Genomic DNA, 23,288 nt, shown 5'->3' with positions numbered 1-23,288 from the left:
CAAGCGAGGGGTTTTTGTTTTGCTTTTAATCTTTCCACATTCATGTTTTAAAGACGGCTAACACCGGGATGGTGACGTGAGGGCGGATAGACACTTTGATTCCTTGTGTAAATGTAAACTGGTACAACATCTATAGAGAAGGTTTTCGCAGTAACTATATGCATTGAAAGGGGGTGTTTCCTTTAACCTAGCAATTCCATGTCAGGAAATTTATCTAATGTATGTGCTAGTAATAAGACTTGTAAGTCACGCATGTGAGGATATTTATTGCACCTTGTGTAGGAGGAGATTGGGAGCAACCCAGCAATAAGTGACTGGTTAATGTAACTTATAACTCCAGACAAGGGAATATTCTATAACTATTAAGAATGAGACAGCTCCACTTATTGATATGGAATATTAGGTAAAAAAAAAAAAAAGTGAATCACTAAACATATTGTGAAACTATTTATTAAAAATGATAAGTTATATATAAATGACCACACACTTATCTGTGCAGAGACTATATTCTGAAACATACTGGGAGCTGGCTGCCTCTGGAACAGGAAATTGGATGGCTGAGGGGCAGGGATGGATGAGAGACTTAACTTTTCATGTATTCCTCGTACGTTACAAATAAAACTGATGATAAGCATATGGAAATAAATTTAGGCCGTGTTTCTTCTGTTTTTCCTTTTACCTTATGTCGATGTAGATTATTACTGTTTTGAAATAGCATTCCAAATAAAAAGCTTTCAAGAATTTCTGTAATCCTTATTTGATAAGGAGGCCATTGTGCTGTAATTGTGGTACAGAAAAATCTTTAGCTTGCTGACAGTTATAGTCTGTGCTTGGGGAGGTGGTATTTAATTTTCACCAATCTTTGTGTTCTTCGTTGAGTATAATTTTTGTGTATTCTACACTTTTTTTGTTTTTAATGTTTATTTATTTTGAGAGAGAGAGAGAGTTAGGGCGTGAGCAGGGAGGAGCAGAGAGAGAGGGAGACACAGAATCTGAAGCAGGCTCCAGGCTCTGAGCTGTCAGCACAGAGCCCGACGCGGGTCTCGAACCCACAAACTGTAAGATCATGACCTGAGTCAAGTCGGATGCTTAACTGACTGAGCCACCCAGGCGCCCCTATTCTATACTTCTAAGAAGGTTTTCTAAGGTATACGGTGCAAATATGGAATAATTTTATTTCATCAAGGAGACATAACCTCTGGTTTTAGCATAACGATTCTAATAGAGAAAATCAATTCCGTTGCCAAGAACCTGAGAGGAAATTTCATAGTCTTTTTAAAGTGCGTCTCACGTTTTACATATTTTTAAATGAATATACCTTTTGACCTTATTTTCTTCTTTATTTTGGGGTTGATTCCACATTTTGCAGATCTGCAGGCTGTGTTTTCAGCACAACACCCCACTGGACGCAATCGCTCAGTTCCGAAAGCACATAGACTTGTGTAAGAAAAAAATCGGAAGCGCAGAGTTGTCTTTTGAGCACGCCGCATGGATGTCGAAACAGTATGTTTTATTTTTCAACGTTTTTTATTTATTTTTGGGACAGAGAGAGACAGAGCATGAACGGGGGAGGGGCAGAGAGAGAGGGAGACACAGAATCAGAAACAGGCTCCAGGCTCCGAGCCATCAGCCCAGAGCCTGACGCGGGGCTCGAACCCACAGACCGCAAGATCGTGACCTGGCTGAAGTCGGACGCTTAACCGACTGCGCCACCCAGGCGCCCCTCGAAACAGTATGTTTTAAATTGTACTTTTGGAATTTTTTTTTTTCTTTCAATACTTGGGATTTGGAGGGATGGAATTAGCATGGACTCTAAGTTCTACATGGAGCTAAGCTTTTTGTCAGTAAGTGGGTTTTTAGAGATCTAGCATAAGTATGTTTCCAGTAATGGTAGATATTGATTCATAGAATTCCTTAATGGAAATCACTTAATTCATGGTACCGTCTCTCTCATTCAACGTGTATTTACGGAGTTTCTGCCACATGTCTAGGTACTGAGCCTATAGCAGGGAATAAAACAAAAGCCCTGCTGGCCTGGAACTTGCTATTTGAGAATGATGTTTAACAATCCCAAAGTGAAATTGTTCCCAGAAACATGGATGTTTCTGACTGGTGGGAACTATGTTGACATAACACTTTGATGGTATATTTATCAAGGTTTGCCAGTACAGAAGAGTTGACTTAAACGCAGAATTTATCTATAGCCTATAATTAGTGTGTGTTCGTATTTACAAAGAAACCCCCAAAATTTGCAGTTCCTCATTAGCATTATTTTAACACAGTCTGCTGAGGTTATGGTTTGAGAATGAATAATTATTAGAAGTAAGCTTCTTTCTCTTTCCTTTTTCTTTTTCATCTTTTTTTTTCTTGATTTTTTTTTTTTTCTTTAAGATTCCAGGCCTTTGGAGATTTATTTGATGAAGCTATTAAGTTAGGGTTGACAGCTATTCAAACTCAGAATCCTGGTTTCTATTACCAGCAGGCAGCATACTATGCCCAGGAGCGGAAGCAACTTGCAAAAACCCTCTGTAACCATGAGGTAAGTTACCAACTCCTGGCTTACGTGGCATTTAGGAAGTGGATTAACCTTCTCTTGAAGGAAGATAAGACTGATTAATGTTGATCATTTTTTTCCAAGCCTTTGAATATCATCCGTTTTTATCTTTAAGAGTTTTAGGGATTATGATTATTTTCAGTTTTAGCCTGAAAATAATTTTCACCTGTGGATTAAGCAGAAGTTTTTCTGTGAAGAACCAGTTTATGATTGACAATAAGTTAGTGATTTAGACAGGAGCAAATTACTTTCAAATAAAAGTCACAGTTTAAAAAAAAAAAAAAGTCACAGTTTAGTCTGTGCCGTAACATAACTCCATTGTGTTGTTTCCACTGATCACGGCTGTAGGAGTTTGAAGGACTTTGGAGGAATGTGCTTTATTTTGACCCACCAGAGAGGATGACGTTGGACTTCTTTCTCTTCCTGGGGTTTTTCTCTGTGGAAAACTCTTAAGAATCTGTGGCAGAATTTTAATTGCAGTTTCTTAACATTTCATTTTGCCTTTCTCGTGGGTGATTATAGTTAGATACCAGTTTCCCCAGAAGCACTTTTAAAATAACGTGGTGCGTACATGTATAAATACATCTACGTTTGTATAGTTGTATCAGTTTTTGTCCTTTAAAATCTGCAGTTTTCTTCTCTGAAGATAGATGAATATTATCAACAGTACTACTTAAAAAACTGGTCCAAAAACAGAGTTTGCATATTAGTACTTAAAAGGTTGGATTTTTTTTTTCCTTAAACCATGATATAACCAGACTATTTTCTACCATATTATTTGCATATAATTTTCATTTTCAGGAAGTCTAAGGCAGATAAGGGATCCTAAGAGATAAATACTAAGATTTAATTATAAAGTTCTTCAGACAGATTTATTAATTATAATGTAAAATGTAAATAACAAAATGAACAATAGGGAATTTGTTAAAATGTAACAGCAGGCAGCCATGAAAAATAATGTTTCAGAAGGATAATGATGTGAAATTTACAGAATGTATTTAAAGGAAAAAAGCAGGTTGAAAAATTATTCCAGTTAATAACAAATAAATGTTTGTGTACAAAATCTGGAAGACTAATGTATACATTGTCAACAGTGGTAATAGGTTTATAAGTAATTTAAATTTTTATTCATTTCCTTTCGGATGTTTTCTGTATTTTTCAACAATGTACTTGCGTTATATCTCTGTGCCGTTTCAGAGGGAAAAAATTATAAAAAAGAAAAAAGTATAAATTTGCAAATTCTGGTGCCAAAAATATCCCTCCCCAGACAATACCAGGATTGAATACACAAGTGATAAGGAAGGAAAATAGTGTCTTCTTTTTAAAACTCCTTGTCACATTACTGTATTTTCATTTGCACAAAAGCACTTATATGTGTGGAATAAACATCAAGCATAACTTGTAACACATTTTTATTGGTTTATTTAAGCAAAGATGAAAAGGAAATGTAGAAGAGTTAGCTACTATGAAATCATTTGTCACAATCAGACTGATTTATTCAATTTAATTTTTATGATACTGCCTAAATATTAAGTGAAACATTTATTTCAATTTTTGTGAAAATTTAGTGTATGTTGAAGTATTCACAACTATGATATCTGAACATGTATTTGGTATTTGTATTTTTGGAAATGTTTTTATTCTGTCAAAGACTGAAGAGAGTTGGTTTGCGAGAGGCTACATAAACTCTTATTTAGGGTTGTGTTTTACTTTACAGGCTTCTGTGATGTATCCCAATCCTGATCCGTTAGAAACACAAACAGGTGTTCTTGACTTTTATGGACAAAGATCATGGCGACAAGGAGTACTAAGTAAATAATTTTTCCCTCCTTTCTTTTCTCTCAACCTCAAAAGGCACAAATTGCTATCACAGTTTTTCCATTGGCTATATAGGCCATAACACATTATGTTGAGGCAAAAATGTGTTTTTTAAAGCATCTTAAAGATTTTCAGTTCTTTAGTTTTTAGAATGTTTTATTTATATCAGTACATCTTAGAATAACTTCTAATTAAAGATGTGAGTATGATTAAAACATTCGGACATCTCTTAAAGTCACAATTAATAAGCCACTTTAGGCTATTTAAATATTTTAATTCCAGTTAACTTTAATGATTTATTAGATTTGATATTTTAAAACAGTATTAACTTGTATCTCCTTAAAAATTTCTCTGTATCTTTTTTGTTTGATAGATACTTAATTTAGCAATTTTTGTGGCAATCACACTTTAACTGTTAAGCAATTATATACTTTAACCTCCAGAAAGTGTATTCTGTATTGAGAATGATAATTGATATTATTCATCAGGTGGTTGATATCGCTAGGCAAGAGAATGCTGAATTCAGTAATGTTCTCTTCAGAACAGAGATCACAGAGAAGTTCCCATGCTCATAAAGCTGTCTATTAGGATCTTTAAAATTCTAGAATGTCTAAGAATCTTAAATACGTTATATTAAAGTAAAGGATTCAAGGAGTATACACATCCAATGTGCCTATGAAGGATTTATGTTAAATGAGCTATCTAAAATGGGTTGCGTCTTATCTTACACAGGTTTTGATCTTTCTGATCCTGAAAAAGAAAAGGTGGGAATTCTTGCCATTCAGCTGAAGGAGAGAAGTGTTGTTCACTCTGTAAGTTTTTTGTTTCCCAATCTAAACTATGTTTTGGAATAGTCGAGGAAAACATGAGATTCTTTTTATTGGAATGTTTCACACTTTTCTCTCTTCTAACAGGAAATAATAATAACTCTTCTGAGCAATGCTGTTGCACAATTTAAGAAATATAAGTGTCCAAGAATGAAAAGTCATCTAAGTATGTATCCATAATATGCCACAGTTTCATGCAGCTTTGAATAACTTAAAATTATACACATACAAATCTTATTTCCTTTACAGTGGTTCAAATGGGAGAGGAATATTATTATGCAAAGGATTATACCAAAGCTTTGAAGTGAGTCCTGTTCCCTATTTATTTTTTTAAGTAATCCGATTACCTTACAGCAAAATCAGAAGAGAAATTTGTTTTGAAGGATTGATTATTTCCATGTTTCTATTTCTATTAAACTCCATTTCTGCGGTATTTTTTTCAAGTACTATCTGTTGGTACAATCATTCTCAAGGTCTTAGGAAACCTCACGTTTAGCTAAATGTGAAAATACCTGTTAAACTATTTCAGTAAGTTTTCTGACACGTATATAACATGGGTAAGGCACGTTATTTTCTCCACGGAGTCTTTAGGCCCTTTCCTGTGACTCCGTTTCAGCATGTCTGACATTTTGCCTTCTGACAGGTTGCTGGATTACGTGATGTGTGATTATCGGAGTGAAGGGTGGTGGACCCTGCTCACGTCCATATTGACTACAGCTCTGAAGTGTTCCTACCTCATGGCCCAGTTAAAAGATTACATTACTTATTCCCTAGAACTCCTTGGAAGAGGTAACTTGGTGCTCTTACAGTAAAATTCTGATGCTTTAAAATTATGCAGCATCTTTAAGCTTCTTCGAACTGAAAGAATAATTCTCAAATCTTTGCTAGTACTTTTACCATGTGCAGATCAGTTTGCCAAGCGAAAGGACTCTTACTTTCATGGAACTTACTGTAGTCGAGGTCTCATGATAGTTGAGAAGAACAAAATTCTTCTTCCTATTTTTTTTTTTTTTTTTTTTAAACGTGACATGAAACGATTCTTCATATGGAGTTCAAATGCAAGTATATAGAGCATTGGGGCTAACATAGAAAGCTGTGCTGTTGCACGTCGTCTGGAATGGTGCTTAGCCGTCTTAGAAGACATATTTTTTCTTTCTTTTTTTTTTTTTTTTTTTAATTTTTTTTTTAACATTTATTTTTGAGACAGAGAGAGACAGAGCATGAACAGGGGAGGGTCAGAGAGAGGGAGACACAGAATCCGAAACAGGCTCCAGGCTCTGAGCTATCAGCACAGAGCCCGATGCGGGGCTCGAACTCACAGACCGCGAGATCATGACCTGAGCCAAAGTCGGACGCTTAACCGACTGAGCCACCCAGGCGCCCCGAAGACATATTTTTTCTATGGTATTTTGATCCCTTCGGTGGGGCTAGTAGACTTACTTGCTCATCTTACAGTTGTAGCTTTTTTTCCTTCTTTCATGTTAGCTTCCACTCTGAAGGATGACCAGAAATCTCGGATAGAAAAGAACCTCATAAATGTTTTGATGGTAGGTTGGAGTTCTTTGTATAAAATATGTCCTGGGGATATGTATACCTAGATCTGTATCTGTGTATTTTCTGTAACTGGCTGAATGAATTGTGCTCTGTGTTGGTGCAGAATGAAAGTCCTGATCCTGAACCTGACTGTGATATCTTAGCAGTGAAAACGGCTCAGAAGCTGTGGGCGGACCGAGTTTCTCTGGCCGGCAGCAATGTTTTCACAATAGGAGTGCAGGACTTTGTGCCATTTGGTGGGTAGCTGGCATCTACCGTGTTACCTCAGAGAGGTTATCCTTTTTGCTACAAAATGAATAGATAGAGAATAATAAATAAGAAAGTCAAAGAAAGAATGCTCAAAATACATCGTTCTATAGATAAAAATTGTGATTTTTTTTTTCCCTCACCATTGACTTAAAAAGATGTTCAGAATTTTAAATAGTTAGTTTACGTATTAAAATCTACCTTGCCTGTTTGTACTTTAGATGTGATTTGAAATGCATTTGAAAAGACAGTTATTTAAAGAGTTTATTCTGTAATGCCTGGGCAGGTATTTTGAAATAAGTTAAAAAGAACAAAATGGTTTTTTTCCCTTTAAAATTCTGTGTTCGTTACATTTCAGGAGCAACTATGGTTTTTTTGTTTTTTGTTTTTTGTTTTTTTAATGGTTATTTATTTTTGAGACAGAGAAAGAGCATGAACGAGGGAGGGTCAGAGAGAGGGAGACACAGAATCCAAAGCAGGCTCGAGGCTCTGAGCTGTCAGCACAGAGCCCGACGTGGGGCTCGATCTCACGGAGTGTGAGATCATGACCTGAGCCGAAGTAAGATGCTTAACCGACTGAGCCACCCAGGCGCCCCAGCAACTATGTTTTTAGAATTAAAGGTAGTTTTGGAGTTGTGTTTTATTTAAATTTGTTTTGTTTTGTTTTAAGTGAACTACATTTATGTGTTGAAATGCTTCAAGTGCAGAATTCAGTAAGAATGCCAGTGTAGGGGTGCCTGGGTGGCCCAGTTACTTGAGTGTCCGACCCTTGATTTCAGCTCAGGTCATGATCCCAGGATAGTAGGATCAAGCCCTGCATCAGGCTCTGCACTGAGTATGGAGCCTGCTTGGGATTCTCCCCCTCTCTTTCTCTCTCCCTCCCTCCCTCTCTCTCTCTCTCTCTCTCTTTCTCTCTCTCTCTGTCTCTCTCTCTCTCTCCCTCCCTCCCTCCCTCCCTCCCTCCCTCTCCCTCCCTCTCCCTCCCTCTCCCTCCCTCTCCCTCCCTCTCCCTCCCTCTCCCTCTTCCCCACTCATTTTCCTTCTCTCTCAAATAAATAAAAAGAGGGAAAACAATTTAAAAATTAAAGAGGCACCTGGGTGGCTCAGTCAGTTAAGCATCCGACTTTGGCTCAGGTTATCTCACGGTTCGTGAGTTTGAGCCCTGTGTCTGCACTGTCAGTACAAAACCCACTTGTGACTCTGTCTCTCTGCCCCTTCCTCACTTATGCTCTCTCTCTCTCAAAAAAAAAAAAAAAAAAAACCACTTAAAAAAAAAAGAGAAGGATATCCCATGTAGGTGTTTCCTTTCTGAAGAGTAAGTACGAATCAGAATAATTTGTCTAGACGGTCTTGTACTGTGTGACTCTGCTCTCTCTGTTTTATTTCTAGTTCAATGCAAAGCCAAGTTTCACGCCCCAAGTTTTCATGTTGATGTTCCTGTGCGGTGTGATGTCTATCTGAAGGCTGATTGTCCACATCCCATTAGGTTTTCCAAGCTCTGTGTCAGCTTCAATAATCAGGTAACGGTCGCTTTTAATGTATTTTTACCCTGTATCTTTAAAAAAAAATTTTTTTAATGTTTGTTTATTTTCGAGAGAGAAAGAGAGCATGAGCAGGGGAGGGGCAGAGAGAGGGAGACACAGAATCTGAAACAGGCTCCAGGCTCTGAGCTGTCAGCACAGAGCCCGACGCGGGGCTCGAACCCATGGCTGTGAGATGAGCTGAAGTCGGACGGTTAGCCTACTGAGCCGCCCAGGCACCCCTAGCATGTGTATATCTTAATGTAGCTTATTTTAAATTAGATGAAACGAGCTTAGTGAATTTTAGGTCATAATGGTTTCATAGTAACAAATGGGCTTTGGTAAACTCTATCTGAAAATAAATATATTTATAGTTCTCACTTCTGTATCAGCCATTCAAGTTTTACTTACTCTTACACTTTTCTTTAAGTTTTGTTATTATTCCATCCTTACGAACTGTAAGAACTTTATCTTTTGTGATGCATAACTTGAATTTCAAATGAGATCTATTCAGGATGAATGTAATTTAGTTTTTAAATCCCTTGTTTTGTATTCTAACAACAGTATTGGTTTTTTATTATAAAACTACTAAACGGTTGGCGTTAAAGTAAAGTGGACTGGATGGATATAAAATGGAAAGTAAGCGTGCTCTGTCCAACTCCATTGCCCAGAAGTCATTGCTGGTAACTTCTTGAACAGTCTAGACGTTTTCTGTGTGTGCACATATAAGCAGCTTTTTCTTTCTGCAGGGCCGGGATTATATACACTTGCACATTTTTGTAGTGTGTTACAGTGTGGTCAGCTACTTGATTACATTCCAAATATTCCGATTATAAGCTCACATAATAGATAATTATCTTCTGGTCCCCCAGAAAGCACATGGAGCCTTTAACCAGCAAGCGTTTAATGAGAGTTACAGTGTTCTTAGCATCGAGGTGAGCCTGCGAACGTTTAGCATATGTCAGCTCTGTTAAAATGGAAGCGTTCTGGGGGCAGGGGCCAGGACTGACTCACAGATTGCCCTAGTAGGTAACGAGGACTAAATTACGTGGCGTAAGCCAGAAATACAGTTAGAGTAGGCGTGCCAGAGAAGAAGGAGGAAGTTTCAAGAATGACGATGAGATGAAGGGAGCTATAAAGAGATGAGAGGGGGAGCAGGCTTGGCAGTTGCAAACGCCGGGCGGAGGCAGGCGTTCCCGTTCCGGGCGTGTGGGCAGCGAGGGGCCCGTGGGAGGCAGGGCTCCGTGGCTTACAGGAACTCGAGCTCAGCGCATTTAAAGGTTTCTTTATTCATTCACTTATTCATGTTCTATTTATTGGACAGTGGTAAAGAAAGAGCGTCACCTGCTTTACTAGATTTTTCTGTCTTCACAACTGAGCAGTAACCCCGTAAGAGAATCTGTTGGCTGAACCTGGGTCACCTGCAGACCGGTGTGCTTCATTCAGTTTTGAACGATTACCCAAAGATTCCTTCTGAGTAGTTGGAGAATTTCATTTATTTGTATATGAAAAACATTTTTTTAATGTTTGTGTTTGTGAGAGAGCATGAGCAGGGGAGGAACAGAGAGAGAGGGAGACACAGAGTCCGAAGCAGGCTCCGGGCCCTGAGCTGTCAGCACAGAGCCCGACGTGGGGCTCGAACCCACAGACCGTGAGATGTTTAACTGACTGAGCAACCAGGTGCCCCTAGTTTGAGGACTTTAAAGCAAGAGCATGAAACTTAGAATTTAAGACACTTTATTCCAGTGACAAAATAGAAAGAAAGGATCTTCTGGAAACCAACCGGAGCCTCTTTAGTGTGCTTCCCAGTACTAACGTGTGAGGACTTGGATGAAGACGCTGTCGGTGGGGATGGGAAGGAAGAAAGGGCTACGGGAGGCGTCTATGAATAGAGAAGTCTGGATTGCTGGGTGTGTGTACAGGGTAAAGAATAAAGGACAGCCCCTGCCCCCAGCCCCACCAAAAAGCGATTCATTTGTGTGTGCATTTTATAGCTAAAGTGTACCTACAAGATGATTTGAAACGCATATACTGCAGAATATGACCACAGTTACTTAACATCCATCACCTTACATGATTACCTTTGTTTTGTGGTGGGAACATTTAGGATCTACTGTCTCAGCAACTTTCAAGTATGTAATACAGCATTATTAATTATAGTCGCCATGCTGCCCCTTAGATCCCAGAACCTGTTGTCTTGTAACTGGAAGTTTATACCCCGACCTTTCGCATCCACCATTTTACCCTGTTTCTATGAGTTACAGATTCCACATGTGATTGAGATCACACCGTAGTAGGACAGGAGTATGTGATGTTACTTCTTCTTAATTCCTTTTCATGTTTTATCCCCTTAAAAGCCTTACTTCCTCAGGGACACCCCCCCCTGCCTAGCTGATTTTCCTGGCCGTAGCCCTCTGTAGTACTTACCACACCTGTGGTTTCATTTTTGTCTGTGTGATTCGTTGGTAAGTCATTGGTTTTCCTTGTTAGCATGTAAGCTCTCCCAGGTCAGATACTTTTTTTTTTTTTGCTCGATGGTGACAGTTTTGGGGAGATATTCTAAATCTGGAATTAGAGGATGAATAGAGAGATTCTTATTGTACTTTTGCTGTTAATATCCTACTATTCCATTTCTTTCCCCCCTTTTCTTAAACAACAAACAGACTAATTAAAAACTAATTTAAAATGTTAAAATGTAAAGCAGTTCGTTTTTAAAGTTAGATTATATTCTGAATATGTGTTATTTGAAATTCAAGATCTGAATCAGAAGAAAAAAAAAGTAGTACTTAGGTTTCAGAAGCATGGGATAGAAATGAAAACTCAAAGGCAAGTATTAAACGTAACTAATAAGAATTTTCTGTAAGATAACTCATCTGCTGGGATAGAAGACAGCTCTTGGGAAGTTCTTGCTGTTTACTGAATGGATGAGAATGTTGATTCCATAGACATGCACAAGAAAGAGGTCTCCCTTCAGTCCTCTCCCTTTATTCTCACCTCTGTTTATCACAGAAGGAGTGTGCTCTTCTAGGAAGGTAGATGTGCATTGAGTTTGGGACATGCTAAATTTGGGTGGTAGTGGAATTAACCTCTTGACATTTGTGGATATGAACTTTTGGTTAAGGAAATAGGACAGTGTTAGTTTTTAATGTGGGAAATATTAGCATAGAGGTACGGAACATGTAAAAATGGATAAACTCTGCAATGAAATGAACATAAAGAGAGTAGAACGGAAAGCCGAAGACTGAGCCTGTGGAGCCTCTGAATTAAGGGGACAAGAAGAAGAAAAGACCTTTGAGGGAAAAACAGGAAGTAGTCAAGAAGGATGTCACAGAAGCCATGTAAAAAGAAAGCTCTTTTTAAAAAAGATAGTAGATAGTAGTGTCCAGTGAAACAAAGAATAAATCTTTGCTTCTCTGGGATTTGTAAATGTTTTCAGAAATCAGCTTGTATGGGGCGCCTGGGTGGCGCAGTCGGTTAAGCGTCCGACTTCAGCCAGGTCACGATCTCGCGGTCCGTGAGTTCGAGCCCCGCATCAGGCTCTGGGCTGATGGCTCGGAGCCTGGAGCCTGTTTCCGATTCTGTGTCTCCCTCTCTCTCTGCCCCTCCCCCGTTCATGCTCTGTCTCTCTCTGTCCCAAAAATAAAAAAATAAAAAAAAAAAACGTTGAAAAAAAAAAAAAAAAAAAAAGAAATCAGCTTGTATGTGGTGAATTGTCTCTACCTTGTGGCAGCAGTGAGTGGATAAGTGTTTCCGTTTGGCGTAAAATACCTCCCATTAATCACCCTTCATAATGCTTTAGTTATACTGCAGGTAAATTTACCAACCTCCGAATCATTTTTGTTTAGTGTGAGCAAAACATGGGACACTTGCTGTGTATAAACAGTGACCCTTGCTGACCTCTTTTACAGGAATATAACCAGTTCTGCGTAATCGAAGAAGCAACTAAAGCAAGTGAAGTTTTAGAAAATTTGACCCAGGGAAAGATGTGCTTAGTTCCTGGTAAAATGAGGAAGTTTTTATTTAAATTTGTTGCCAAAACTGAAGATGTGGGGAAGAAAATTGAGGTTAGTGATGAAATTTGTTTAAAACATGCTTTAAATGACAAAAGTAATATGTGTACGTCAGAAAAAAATGTCAGTAATACACAAGTTTATTAAGTAAAAAATGAAAATATTCCACCTGGACTTCCTAAGGGAAATCGTTCATCATGGTTTGGTAGGTTTTCTTTTTTTGAGACTATACTGTACATAATATTCTATAGTTAGCTCTTTTTACTTACTAGTATATGTGAGGCATCCTTTCCGGTTAGTACATAAGACCAACCTCAGTTTTAATGGCTAAGTAATCAGTTAAGGAATTTCAAACAAAATACTATATTATACACTATACCAATTATGTTTTATATAATGACATAATTCACACTAGAGATATATATCATTTTGATGTCTAAACATTTCTGAATGCTTTTTTTTAAAAAAATATGTATATATTTAAAGGATTCCTTTAATGTACATAATTAAAATGACTTTAGAAATATATGATAGAAGTAATAATTTTATTGAGCGTAAATTCTGGAGCCAAACTTCATGGGTTTAAATTCCAGCTCTCCAGCCTACTAGTGTGGGGCTCTGGGCAATTACTTAACCTCTTTGTGTCTCAGTTTACTCATCTTGTAAAGTGGGGATAATGATGGTCCCTACCTCTTAGTGTTTTGTGAGGATTAAATCAGTTAGTTAACGTAAATTGGAATAGTGATTAGTATATGGTAAGCTTGTTTTCCATGGCTTAAATGGCGATAGTTGGTTCATCTAAACTTTGGGCCATTTCTAAGATAGAAACATAAGACTGTACTACCAATATTCCCATGACAGTATCTGTGAATCTGTTGATTTTATTATTAACCAATATCCAGAGATTTTGCTTATTCACTTAAAGTTTTTTTTATGATTTTGACTAAATCCCTAATTACATATTTTTTATAAGATACTCAGGAAGCCTACCAGATGGAAATCATAATTGTTTCGAGTACATTTGTTAATGGATTTTGTTGAAAGGAATATTTGTTCAGTTAATAGTATTATACGTGTCTTTGGGGAAAAAATATGTGTGGAATTAGGAATTCGGTTATGTGTGCTAATGGTCATGAAAATATTCATGTATCTCACTCAGCGACCACTAATTGAGCATTTGTTATGTCAGGTTATTATCTCTGTTTAAAGGTGAAGCGGGTGGAACCTAGTCAGTGTCACAGCTAACAGATGTCGGGGACAGCGGTACAGCAGGTGTTCTGACTTCACCCTGGGGGGAGTCCCTCGATGAACTCCACACACCAGCAATTGCTGTGTAACTCGTCGAGAGGGGATGGTGACAAGTATGAGGTGGCATTTCTGACAACCCTCCGTCTTTCAGATTACTTCGGTCGATCTAGTTCTGGGCCACGAGTCGGGAAGATGTGTGGTTTTAAATTGGCAGGGAGGAGGAGGGGACGCTGCCTCCTCCCAAGAAGCCTTGCAGGCCTCGCGTTCTTTCAAAAGACGACCCAAGCTCCCTGACAATGAGCTTCACTGGGACAGCATAGTCATTCAGGCCAGCACGATGTAAGTCGACCTTGCTAGGCAGATTGAGGAAGGTCATCTTACTTCTTTTAAATACTTTGAAGAACTTGTTTTTTTTTTTTTAATCGGTTGCTTAGCTAAGCTTTTGGGTTTTTCTCCCCTCCCCCCCCACCGAAGGATTATTTCCAGAGTTCCAAACATTTCCGTGCATCTGCGGCATGACCCTCCTGCCCTGACGAATGAAATGTATTGTTTGGTTGTGACTGTTCAGTCCCATGAAAAGACCCAAATCAGAGACGTGAAGCTCACCGCTGGTTTAAAACCTGGTAAACATTCCTTTTCCACATTTGATCAGTGTTTGTTCAACAGAAAATAAGTATCAGTGGTGTCAACCACAGGAAGTTTGTTTAAAATACGGTCATGAGCTCAGAGCCTGGAGCCTGTTTCGGATTCTGTGTCTCCCTCTCTCTCTGCCCCTCCCCTGTTCATGCTCTGTCTCTCTCTGTCTCAAAAATAAATAAACGTTTAAAAATAAATAAATAAATAAAATATAAAATAAAATATGGTCATGAAAGAGTGCTCTCTATGCAGTAGTAATTGTTAGGATAATGTCTGAATGCCCCGTATTTTAAAACACTGATATTAACACTTTCAGGACAGGATGCCAATTTAACTCAGAAAACTCATGTGTCTCTTCATGGAACAGAACTATGCGACGAGTCCTATCCGGCTTTACTCACTGACATTCCTATCGGAGACTTACATCCAGGGGAACAGGTGAACTTGGTCACCTATGACTGGGGAGGAAATCAACTAGATTGAGGTTTTAAATATGTAGTGAGTTTTAGAGAACATTGTAACGGCATATTCTGAGACTACAAATGGGATTTAGCTAATGCATGTTTTTAACACTTAAATGTGTAAGATGTTTACACATATTTAGATGCATAAGATGTTGTAAGCAGTTTTATGCAAGGGGTTTTAGAACAAATGGCCCTGATATGGAGAATTAGTTGCCTGATAAAATAACTGAATAACATTAAGTTTGTAACTTTGTGAAATAGGCTTTCAAGCAACTTTTATTTCCAAACGAAACACAGTTCTTGGGCAGTTGGGAATGATAATAAAAAAGGTGGCATAGTACTGGTTGGTCCCACATATACTGTGGCAAGAACAGCCTGTAAACAGGGTTCAAGAATTTAGTCAGCTGGCACAGTAAACTCCAAAAGGTGGGAACATTATCCTAGAGTATATACCAGGAAGAAATCTCTAAATTATTAAATTAAAATACTTTTATTTTGTTACAGCTGGAAAAAATGTTATATGTTCGCTGTGGAACAGTAGGTTCAAGAATGTTTCTCGTGTATGTTTCTTACCTGATCAATACAACTATTGAAGACAAAGAAATTGTTTGCAAGTGTCACAAGGTATTACTTCTCATGGCTACTTCGGGAAGCATCATACGTGGGGCGTTCCCTATTTTATGTTTTTTTTTTTACCTCTAAAATAAGCAGCTTAGGTGCTTGTAGTCTATTACAGATTTTAATTAAACATCTTGGGTTTTTTTTTTTTAATCACTTATATTTATTATAAACGATGTACTATGGCATTCACTGGTCAAACATTAGAAAACGGGCCTCCATGGCTTTTTGTACAATCAGCAGGTTTAGGATCTCATGCAAAAAAGTTTTGAGATTCCAAACCTGTGTGTTTCTTTATGAAATCGCACATTAGGTAAAATCTGTAAGTTGATTATATGCTGAAGATTTGAGGGGCTGGAAGGTCTCCCTTTATGAGATATTTTTTCTATTAAAAAAGATTCTTATGAAAATTGTGTCTAGTTACATGCAGATAGAAGAGGATGAGAATAGCATGGTCATAGTCAGTGCCTTGGAGGCAACTGCTGTCAGCTTTTTGGAGTGTTTTCTGTTGGTTTTCTATTTACAGTGATCTGGGGGCACCGTGTTTTTATTTAGACTTAACCATATTGTATATAATGGCTTGTACCCACTTTTAGTAATGGAACATTATGATACTGACTGTCCTCGTAGTCTTATCTGTATTGTTTCAGCCCGTTCTCAGGAATGGATTGATTCCTCAGCCAGCAGAGGAGAAGGCCAATCAGTCTGGGGATTTGTAGTTTGGTCATTGCCCAGAGTCTGGGCCGTCCGCCGTTGTATGAGTCAGTAGGAGGCAACACTCATCCTACAAGAGTTAGGAACATTTCCCAAGTGGAAGGGAGGAAGGCATACAATATATCAGATTTCACGTAGCCTGATGCACTACAGTGGATCATGGCTGGTGAACTAGGAGGGGGGGTGCCAATCTCAGCATGGCCTCCTAACGTGTCCACTCAGCCTAGCCATGTAACCGTTTGACCTGAGTTTCCTTATCTACAAAATAAGAACATTCAAGTTCTATACAGCTTTGGAGTCCAATGCCTTGGAAAGGACTTCTGATAATGAAGCTTCTAGTAGACTTGGAACATATCTTTTTAAAATGATTGTTTGCTATGTAGTAACTGTCCTGGAATCAAGCCACAACAGTGTGTAATGCTCTCTTTGCCTCAAGACACGATATTTTTGAGGTGCATGCCACTTTTTTTTTTGATCCCTTCCATCTACTTCACCCATCCCCCCCACGCCCACCTCCCGTCCGGTAGCCACCAGTTCGTTCTCTGCAGTTAAGAGCCTATTTCTTTGTTTGTCTTTTTTCCCTTTGTCCCTTTGTTTTGTTGCTTAAATCCCACATGTGAGTGAAGTCATGTGGTATTTGTCTTTCTCTGACTTATTTCGCTTAGCATTGTGATGTCTAGCTCCATCCATGTGATTGCAAATGGCAAGTTTTCATTCTTTTTTATGGCTGAATAATATTTCACGGTATATATATACCCCGTCTTTTTTATCCATTTATCTGTTGATGGACATTTGGGCTGCTACAATTTGGTTATTGTAAATAATGCTGCAGTGAACACAGGGATGCATATATCCTTTTGAATTAGTGTTTTCATAGTCTTTGAGTAAATGAATATTCAGTAATGGAATTACTATGTCATATGGTAATTCCATTTTTAATTTCTTGAGGAACCTGCAGACTGTTTTCCACAGGGGCAACGCCGGTTTGTATTCCCACCCACAGTCTACAAGGGTTTCGTTTTCGCTACATCCTTGCCAGTACTTGTTTCTTGAGTTTTGATTTTAGCCATTCTGACAGATGTGAGATGATATCTCATTGTGGTTTTGATTTGCATTTCCCTGATGATGAGTGATGTCGGGCATCATTTCTGTGTCTTTTGACCATCTGTATGTCTGTCTCCTTTGGAGAATTTCTGTCCATGTCTTTTGCCCATTTTTAAATTGGGTTATTTGGTTTTTTTGGTGTTGGGTTGTATAAGCTCTTTATATATCTTGGATACTAACCCTTTATTGGCTAGGTCATTTGCAAACATTTTCTCCTGTTTAGTAGGTGGTCTTTTAGTTATTTTAGGGAGGGATACTAATTCTGAGGGATAGAAATAGATGTTACACAAAAAAGAATGAGTCGGTCAAATATGTTTGGAAAATATGGGTTAAGAGGTATTAAATGGATACTTTGACTTTAAGACTTAGCACAGCATTGAATTTGCTAATGTGTGTTGAGAATTTCACAAAAGGCTGTGGTGATTATCTTTCAAGATTATTGTACACAGAAGCACTTTTCTCATGGAATATCTATCTTACAGGTCCCAGTGTTACTTGTAAGACATTTTTGGAAATTTAAATGGAAATTATTTTCCCTTCACTGGATTGAATCTCATTGTTACCTGCATGTGTGGAAATTTAAAGTAGGCCACATCTGATCTAGTCATTGAGTTGTTTCTTCATTTCCTTAGATCTTTTCTGTGGGGAAATTCTGAGGCCCTGCTTTAGATTCGCAGACCCAATGCAGGCGTTTTCTACCACTAATATCCTGCTTATTACACTTTCTTAAAAAGTTAGCTTGATGGTGTTGAGAGGAAGTCATTTGAAGTATGTGATAATAATGAACATGGTTTAGGCATTTCACTAGTGCTTTATATATGTCATCTCACTTCATTGTCAACAGCCCCACGAGGATTATGAAACTGAGACTCAGAAACCATGGTTCTTCCTCAAGGTTACCTCACTAACCCCAAGGTCTGCATAGCTAATAGGAATGTGTCCTCCAGGATTAAAACCCACATCCACCTGGCATTATCACAGCCTGAGTTTTTAAATCAACGTGATGTTTAAAAAAGGGTTCTCACTAACAGGGTGGGTGGTTTGTTTCCAAAGACATAGTAAGCCCATTGCTTCTTGAATAGACTGAGGGAGGGATGTAGCGTGTAGGTTAAGAGTACAGACCCTTACGGTCAGATCCGGGTCTGTTTCTGCCTTTGTCACTTACTAGCTATGTGGGACTACTTCATCTTAAAATAGCGAGTATAATGGCATCTGTTTCCTTGAGTTATTACAAACATTATATAATGCATTACATATATAGCGATTGTAGCGCTGTTATATTATTATTGTCATTATCATTATTATTAGTCGTCTTGACTTGAGGTGAAGTAAAGAACTTAGACAAAAAGAAAACCCAGATTCTAGGCTTGGCACCACTAGCTTTGCGGCCCAAGGCCAAGCATTGAAACTTCCTTAACTTCTGCTTCGTCCTCTCTAAAATAGTGACATTGCCTGTCCTGCCCACTTTTACTAGATCCTGAGATAAATAACATGTTAGAAAGCACTTTGCAGTGTTAGCTGTTTTAAAGCCATAAGATAATTTATTAGAAATTGTAGTCTGGTTTCTCTCTATAGGTTTTTATAAATATTATCTGAGGGAAAGCTTCTAGCTTCTTAATATATAAATTGGGATTATTTCTTGATCAGTTACAGATTGTGTTTTGCATGTCTTCTATTTTTAAAACTATTTTTAAGTTTAGAAAAGCCATTGAATGTGCCCTTTAAATTCTTACAGGATGAAACTGTAACTATAGAAACTGTCTTTCCATTTGATGTCGCGGTTAAATTTGTCTCTACAAAGGTATGTTCCTATGAAGCATTTTGGAAATCACTTCAATTATAGAAATTAACAGAAAAAGTAAAATGAATTATTGTAGTTCCAGACAGATCTTTTGTCTTCATTTGTGACAGTTTGAGCACCTGGAAAGGGTCTATGCGGACATCCCCTTTCTATTGATGACGGACCTCTTAAGTGCCTCACCTTGGGCCCTCACTATTGTATCCAGTGAGCTACAACTTGCTCCTTCTATGACCCCGGTCGATCAGCTAGAGTCCCAAGTGGACAAAGGTGAGAATGTGGACCAACCCACTTAAGTAGAAGACCGGGGTGTGTGTGTGTGTGTGTGTGTGTGTGTGTGTGTGTGTGTGTAGGCTAGCAGTGTAAGAGTTAGCTTTTTGCTAATGGAGGGCACTTGAGACTGATAGAAAAGTAAATACATTTAGAATTAAAGTAGAATTAGTATCAGTTACCATTTGTTTGAGTATACCTCATTTTAAAAGATAAGAGTTTTGCTACTATAAGGAAGTTACTCAGAAAAATGTACTTGAAAATAAAATAGCATTTTTTCATATTTGGATTTTTCATAGATTGTTTTTTCTTATTGATTTTTAATTAATGTTTACCATCTCTTATAATTTGAAATGGTGAAAGATGGTTATTAAAGAAAGTTGGGAAAATATAGAAACATAGTAAGTTTTCTAAATCAACTAAAATAGTTTAGAGAAGAGATTTAAACCCAGGATATTACTTTTCTGGTGCATTATACCTTGGGCTTATATGCTTCTTGAGCTGTTAGAGAAAAATAAAAAACATTAGTTTGAATGTTAACCCAAGCAAAATTGTGCTCAGCTCTATGATAAGGATAAAGATTGTATGAAAAAAATCACGATGTATTTTTTTTAAGTTTATTTATTTATTTTGAGAGAGAGAGCACATGCTCGCAGGAGGGGCAGAGGGAGAGGGAGAGAGAGAGAATCCCAAGCAGACTCTGTGCTGTCAGCATAGAGCCCAGCGTGGGGCTCAATCTTACAAACTGTGAGATCAAGACCTGAGCTGAAACCAAGAGTTGGACGCTTGACTGACTGAGCCACCCAGGTGCCCCCCACCCCCACGATTAAAATCAAATATAAATGAGTCATTTATTTGCTGTATCTGTTTATCTATCTACTACTTGAGTTCAGTGTCATAAGTCATATAGTTGATTTGCAGTACAGATTAAAATTAGATGAGTAGTTTCAGAATTCCAGTATATTTTTTGTATCCGGCCTGTGAATAAGTTTCAGTATCTATCAATAAATAATCAACAGGTATTTATCAAGTTCACTATCTGGCCCCATGCTAGGTTCTCAAGAAAACGCCAAGAAGAGTTTGTCTCTACAAGAGACATAGTCTTCATAGTCACTTCTGTGCATTTTAGGAAAGTCATCATAAAGGAGGAAAGATAAAATAGATTAAAAAACCTCTTTATTTAAATGCTACAAATAGGTCCTATGTCCTGTAAAGTAATAATACTAGAAAACAATTTTGCTTTCAGAATGCCTTGATAAGTTTTGTTTTTATCTTTTGAAACTTGGTTTTCTCTCATGGTTTTGGAAATCACTGTCTGTGGTTCTGCTTTGTTTCTCTGTCCACACTTCTTCCTTTTCTCCTCCCTGGCTAACGTGGAATGATCACGAGCTGTGGAGTCATGCTGAACTAGATTCCATTCTCCTACCTTCTGCCTGCTCTTATGTTACGCTGGATGGTTCACTTTGTTTCATCACTTGTCAGAGTCAAAGAAGATAACACACATGAAATAGCGTGTATGAGGTAGTCTGTATGAAGTATCTCAGCCCGGTGTTTGTCTCCTCACAGCTCAACACGAGCTGGCTATCTATCCATTCTTTGCTGATTCCTTTTCTTACTCCTTAAATGTGGGTCGCTTCCAAGATCCTGACTTTGGCTCCTTTTACTTTTTCTACAAGTCTTCACCTGCCATGCAACCTCAGGCTCCCCGCAGTCCCCAGTCCAGAGAGAGGAGTCAGTGTATACTTGGCCCCAGGTAGAAACCACAGAAACAGACCAGACTCCCTCTTACGTGTGCATCCATCCTGGCGCCATGTTCTCCCTTCTGCATGTCTCTCGAATCCAGCTTCTGTCCATTCTCACCGTCTCTCATCTGGCCTTCAGAAACACCTTCTTAACCGCTTTCCTCTTTGCCATTCTCTCCCCTAGTCTGCCTTTCATATTGCTGCCAGAGATTGATTTCGCAAAAAGCAATTTTGAACGTGTTTTTCCTTCTTAGAAAACCTCACGACCTACCAGACCTTTCCTTGGGAAGCTTCCCTTTCTAGCTTCTTCTGTACCAGGCTCCCGACTTCCCCTTCCTCTTTCCCAGACTTTGACCAAGCCCGCATTTGTACATTCAGCAAACACTACCTCCGTCTGGTTTTGAACATGTTAGTACGTCTGTCCAAAACCCTTTCCTTTCTCTTTCCACCTGTTCAACTCTTGTTTGCTCTTTCGGTCTCATGTAAGCTTTGACTTTTTGATCTTCCTAAGCGGGACTAGGTAATCTTTCTTTGCTCCCAGAGTTTCTTTACATCTGTTATGACACTTATCCACTTATATTGTAATAGTTTACTTACTCTTATGGCTCCCCTGCTACACTATGTGCTCCTTTAGAGCAGGAGCCATGACTTACCCCTTTTTGTATTGGCAGCCTCAGCTGCATAGTAGTTGCTTAATAAATGTTTGTTAAATGAATGAAGAAATACCTACCTTGAATTTCCCATTACTCGTTTCCTATTGCTGCTGTAACACATTATCACAAAGTTAGTGCTTAAAACAACACAGATTTATTATCCTAACGTTCTAGAGGTCAGAAGTCCTAAAATCAAAGTGTTGGTGATGTATCCCTTCTAGCTCTGGGGAACACCCTTTTCCTGCCCTTTTTCAGTGTTCAGAGGCCATCTGGATTCCTTGGCTCATGGTTCCTTCCTCCGCCTTCCAAACCAGCAGTGTAGCATCTTCAGATGTTTCTTCTTCTGACCTCTGCTTCCATTGTCACATGTTTTTCCCAGATTTCCTCCTACCTACCACTTTCCCTCAGAACCCTTGTGGTTACATTGGGCTCAATTGGATAATCCAGTATAATCTTCCTATTTTAAGATCCTTATCTTAATCACATCTGTAAAATCCTTTCTGCCGTGTAAGGTACCACATTCACAGTTCTGGGAATTATGATGTGGATATCTTTGGGGAGGGGGTGGCATGGCTTTATTCTTTCTGCCACCTCCAAGGACACCAGCACTAATGCATTACAAACTTTGTATTTGACACATTAAAGATAACAACTTTCCTAGGTCATAAAGTTGACCCCAATGTTAATTGTTAATAAATGTTGTGATCATTTTTGTTAACTTCTTAGAATTAAGGAAGGCTTGAGCTGGGGAGAAGCAATATGAATGTCCTAGGTTTTTATTTTTTTTTTTTTTATTTATTTTTTTTTTTTTTAACATTTTTTTATTTTTTATTTTTGGGACAGAGAGAGACAGAGCATGAACGGGGGAGGGGCAGAGAGAGAGGGAGACACAGAATCGGAAACAGGCTCCAGGCTCCGAGCCATCAGCCCAGAGCCTGACGCGGGGCTCGAACTCACGGACCGCGAGATCGTGACCTGGCTGAAGTCGGACGCTTAACCGACTGCGCCACCCAGGCGCCCCGAATGTCCTAGGTTTTTAAAAAAGGTATGTTGGGGCGCCTGAGTGGCTCAGTCAGTTAAGCATCTGACTCTTGGCTTTGGCTCAGGTCTTGATCTCTCGGTTCGCAGGATCAAGCCCCATGTTGGGCTCTGTGTTGACAGCGTGGAGACTGCTTAGGATTCTCTCTTCTCTCTTTCTCTGCCTTTCCCCTGTTCTCTCTCTATCTCTCTCTCTCTCAAATAAACTTTAAAAAAATGAAAAGAAAACGGGGCAAGGATCCTGAATTTAAAAAAAAAAAAAAAAAAAAGGTATCTTAAGAGGTTTAAATTGGTGTATGTTTTACTAACTGGGCTACAGTATCATTTCCTAGTCCTTAAAAATTACTTAAAAGTGGTTAGAGATTGGCCCAGCATTTTCCCCTTTGACTTCTAGTATTTGCTCACAATCGTAACTAGTAATTTATCACAACCTTCTTCATTAGAGAACCATGAAAACAACTAGTTAATGTTTAG

The 23,288-nt window shown here is 38.5% G+C and overlaps 1 protein-coding gene across 2 annotated transcripts in view; it reads left to right on the top strand.

Moving 5' to 3' along the window:
• Positions 1-23,288, top strand: part of TRAPPC11 (trafficking protein particle complex subunit 11) — a 49,069-nt gene that overhangs the window by 13,628 nt on the left and 12,153 nt on the right. For both annotated transcript variants that reach the window (XM_060652882.3, XM_060652881.3), the window contains exons 9-25: positions 1,370-1,503; positions 2,392-2,539; positions 4,272-4,365; positions 5,105-5,184; positions 5,287-5,365; positions 5,449-5,503; positions 5,843-5,988; positions 6,685-6,746; positions 6,857-6,989; positions 8,389-8,519; positions 12,428-12,583; positions 13,929-14,116; positions 14,252-14,400; positions 14,730-14,851; positions 15,382-15,501; positions 19,049-19,114; positions 19,225-19,381. In XM_060652882.3, coding sequence (XP_060508865.2) covers positions 1,370-1,503; positions 2,392-2,539; positions 4,272-4,365; positions 5,105-5,184; positions 5,287-5,365; positions 5,449-5,503; positions 5,843-5,988; positions 6,685-6,746; positions 6,857-6,989; positions 8,389-8,519; positions 12,428-12,583; positions 13,929-14,116; positions 14,252-14,400; positions 14,730-14,851; positions 15,382-15,501; positions 19,049-19,114; positions 19,225-19,381 — 2,020 coding nt within the window. The remainder of the gene's footprint in view (positions 1-1,369; positions 1,504-2,391; positions 2,540-4,271; positions 4,366-5,104; positions 5,185-5,286; positions 5,366-5,448; positions 5,504-5,842; positions 5,989-6,684; positions 6,747-6,856; positions 6,990-8,388; positions 8,520-12,427; positions 12,584-13,928; positions 14,117-14,251; positions 14,401-14,729; positions 14,852-15,381; positions 15,502-19,048; positions 19,115-19,224; positions 19,382-23,288) is intronic.

The sequence above is a fragment of the Panthera onca genome, chromosome B1 (genome assembly GCF_046562875.1).
Source record: "Panthera onca isolate mPanOnc1 chromosome B1, mPanOnc1 haplotype 2, whole genome shotgun sequence".
In the NCBI taxonomy this organism is placed as follows: domain Eukaryota; kingdom Metazoa; phylum Chordata; class Mammalia; order Carnivora; family Felidae; genus Panthera; species Panthera onca.
This window is presented reverse-complemented; position numbering and strand designations above follow the sequence as displayed.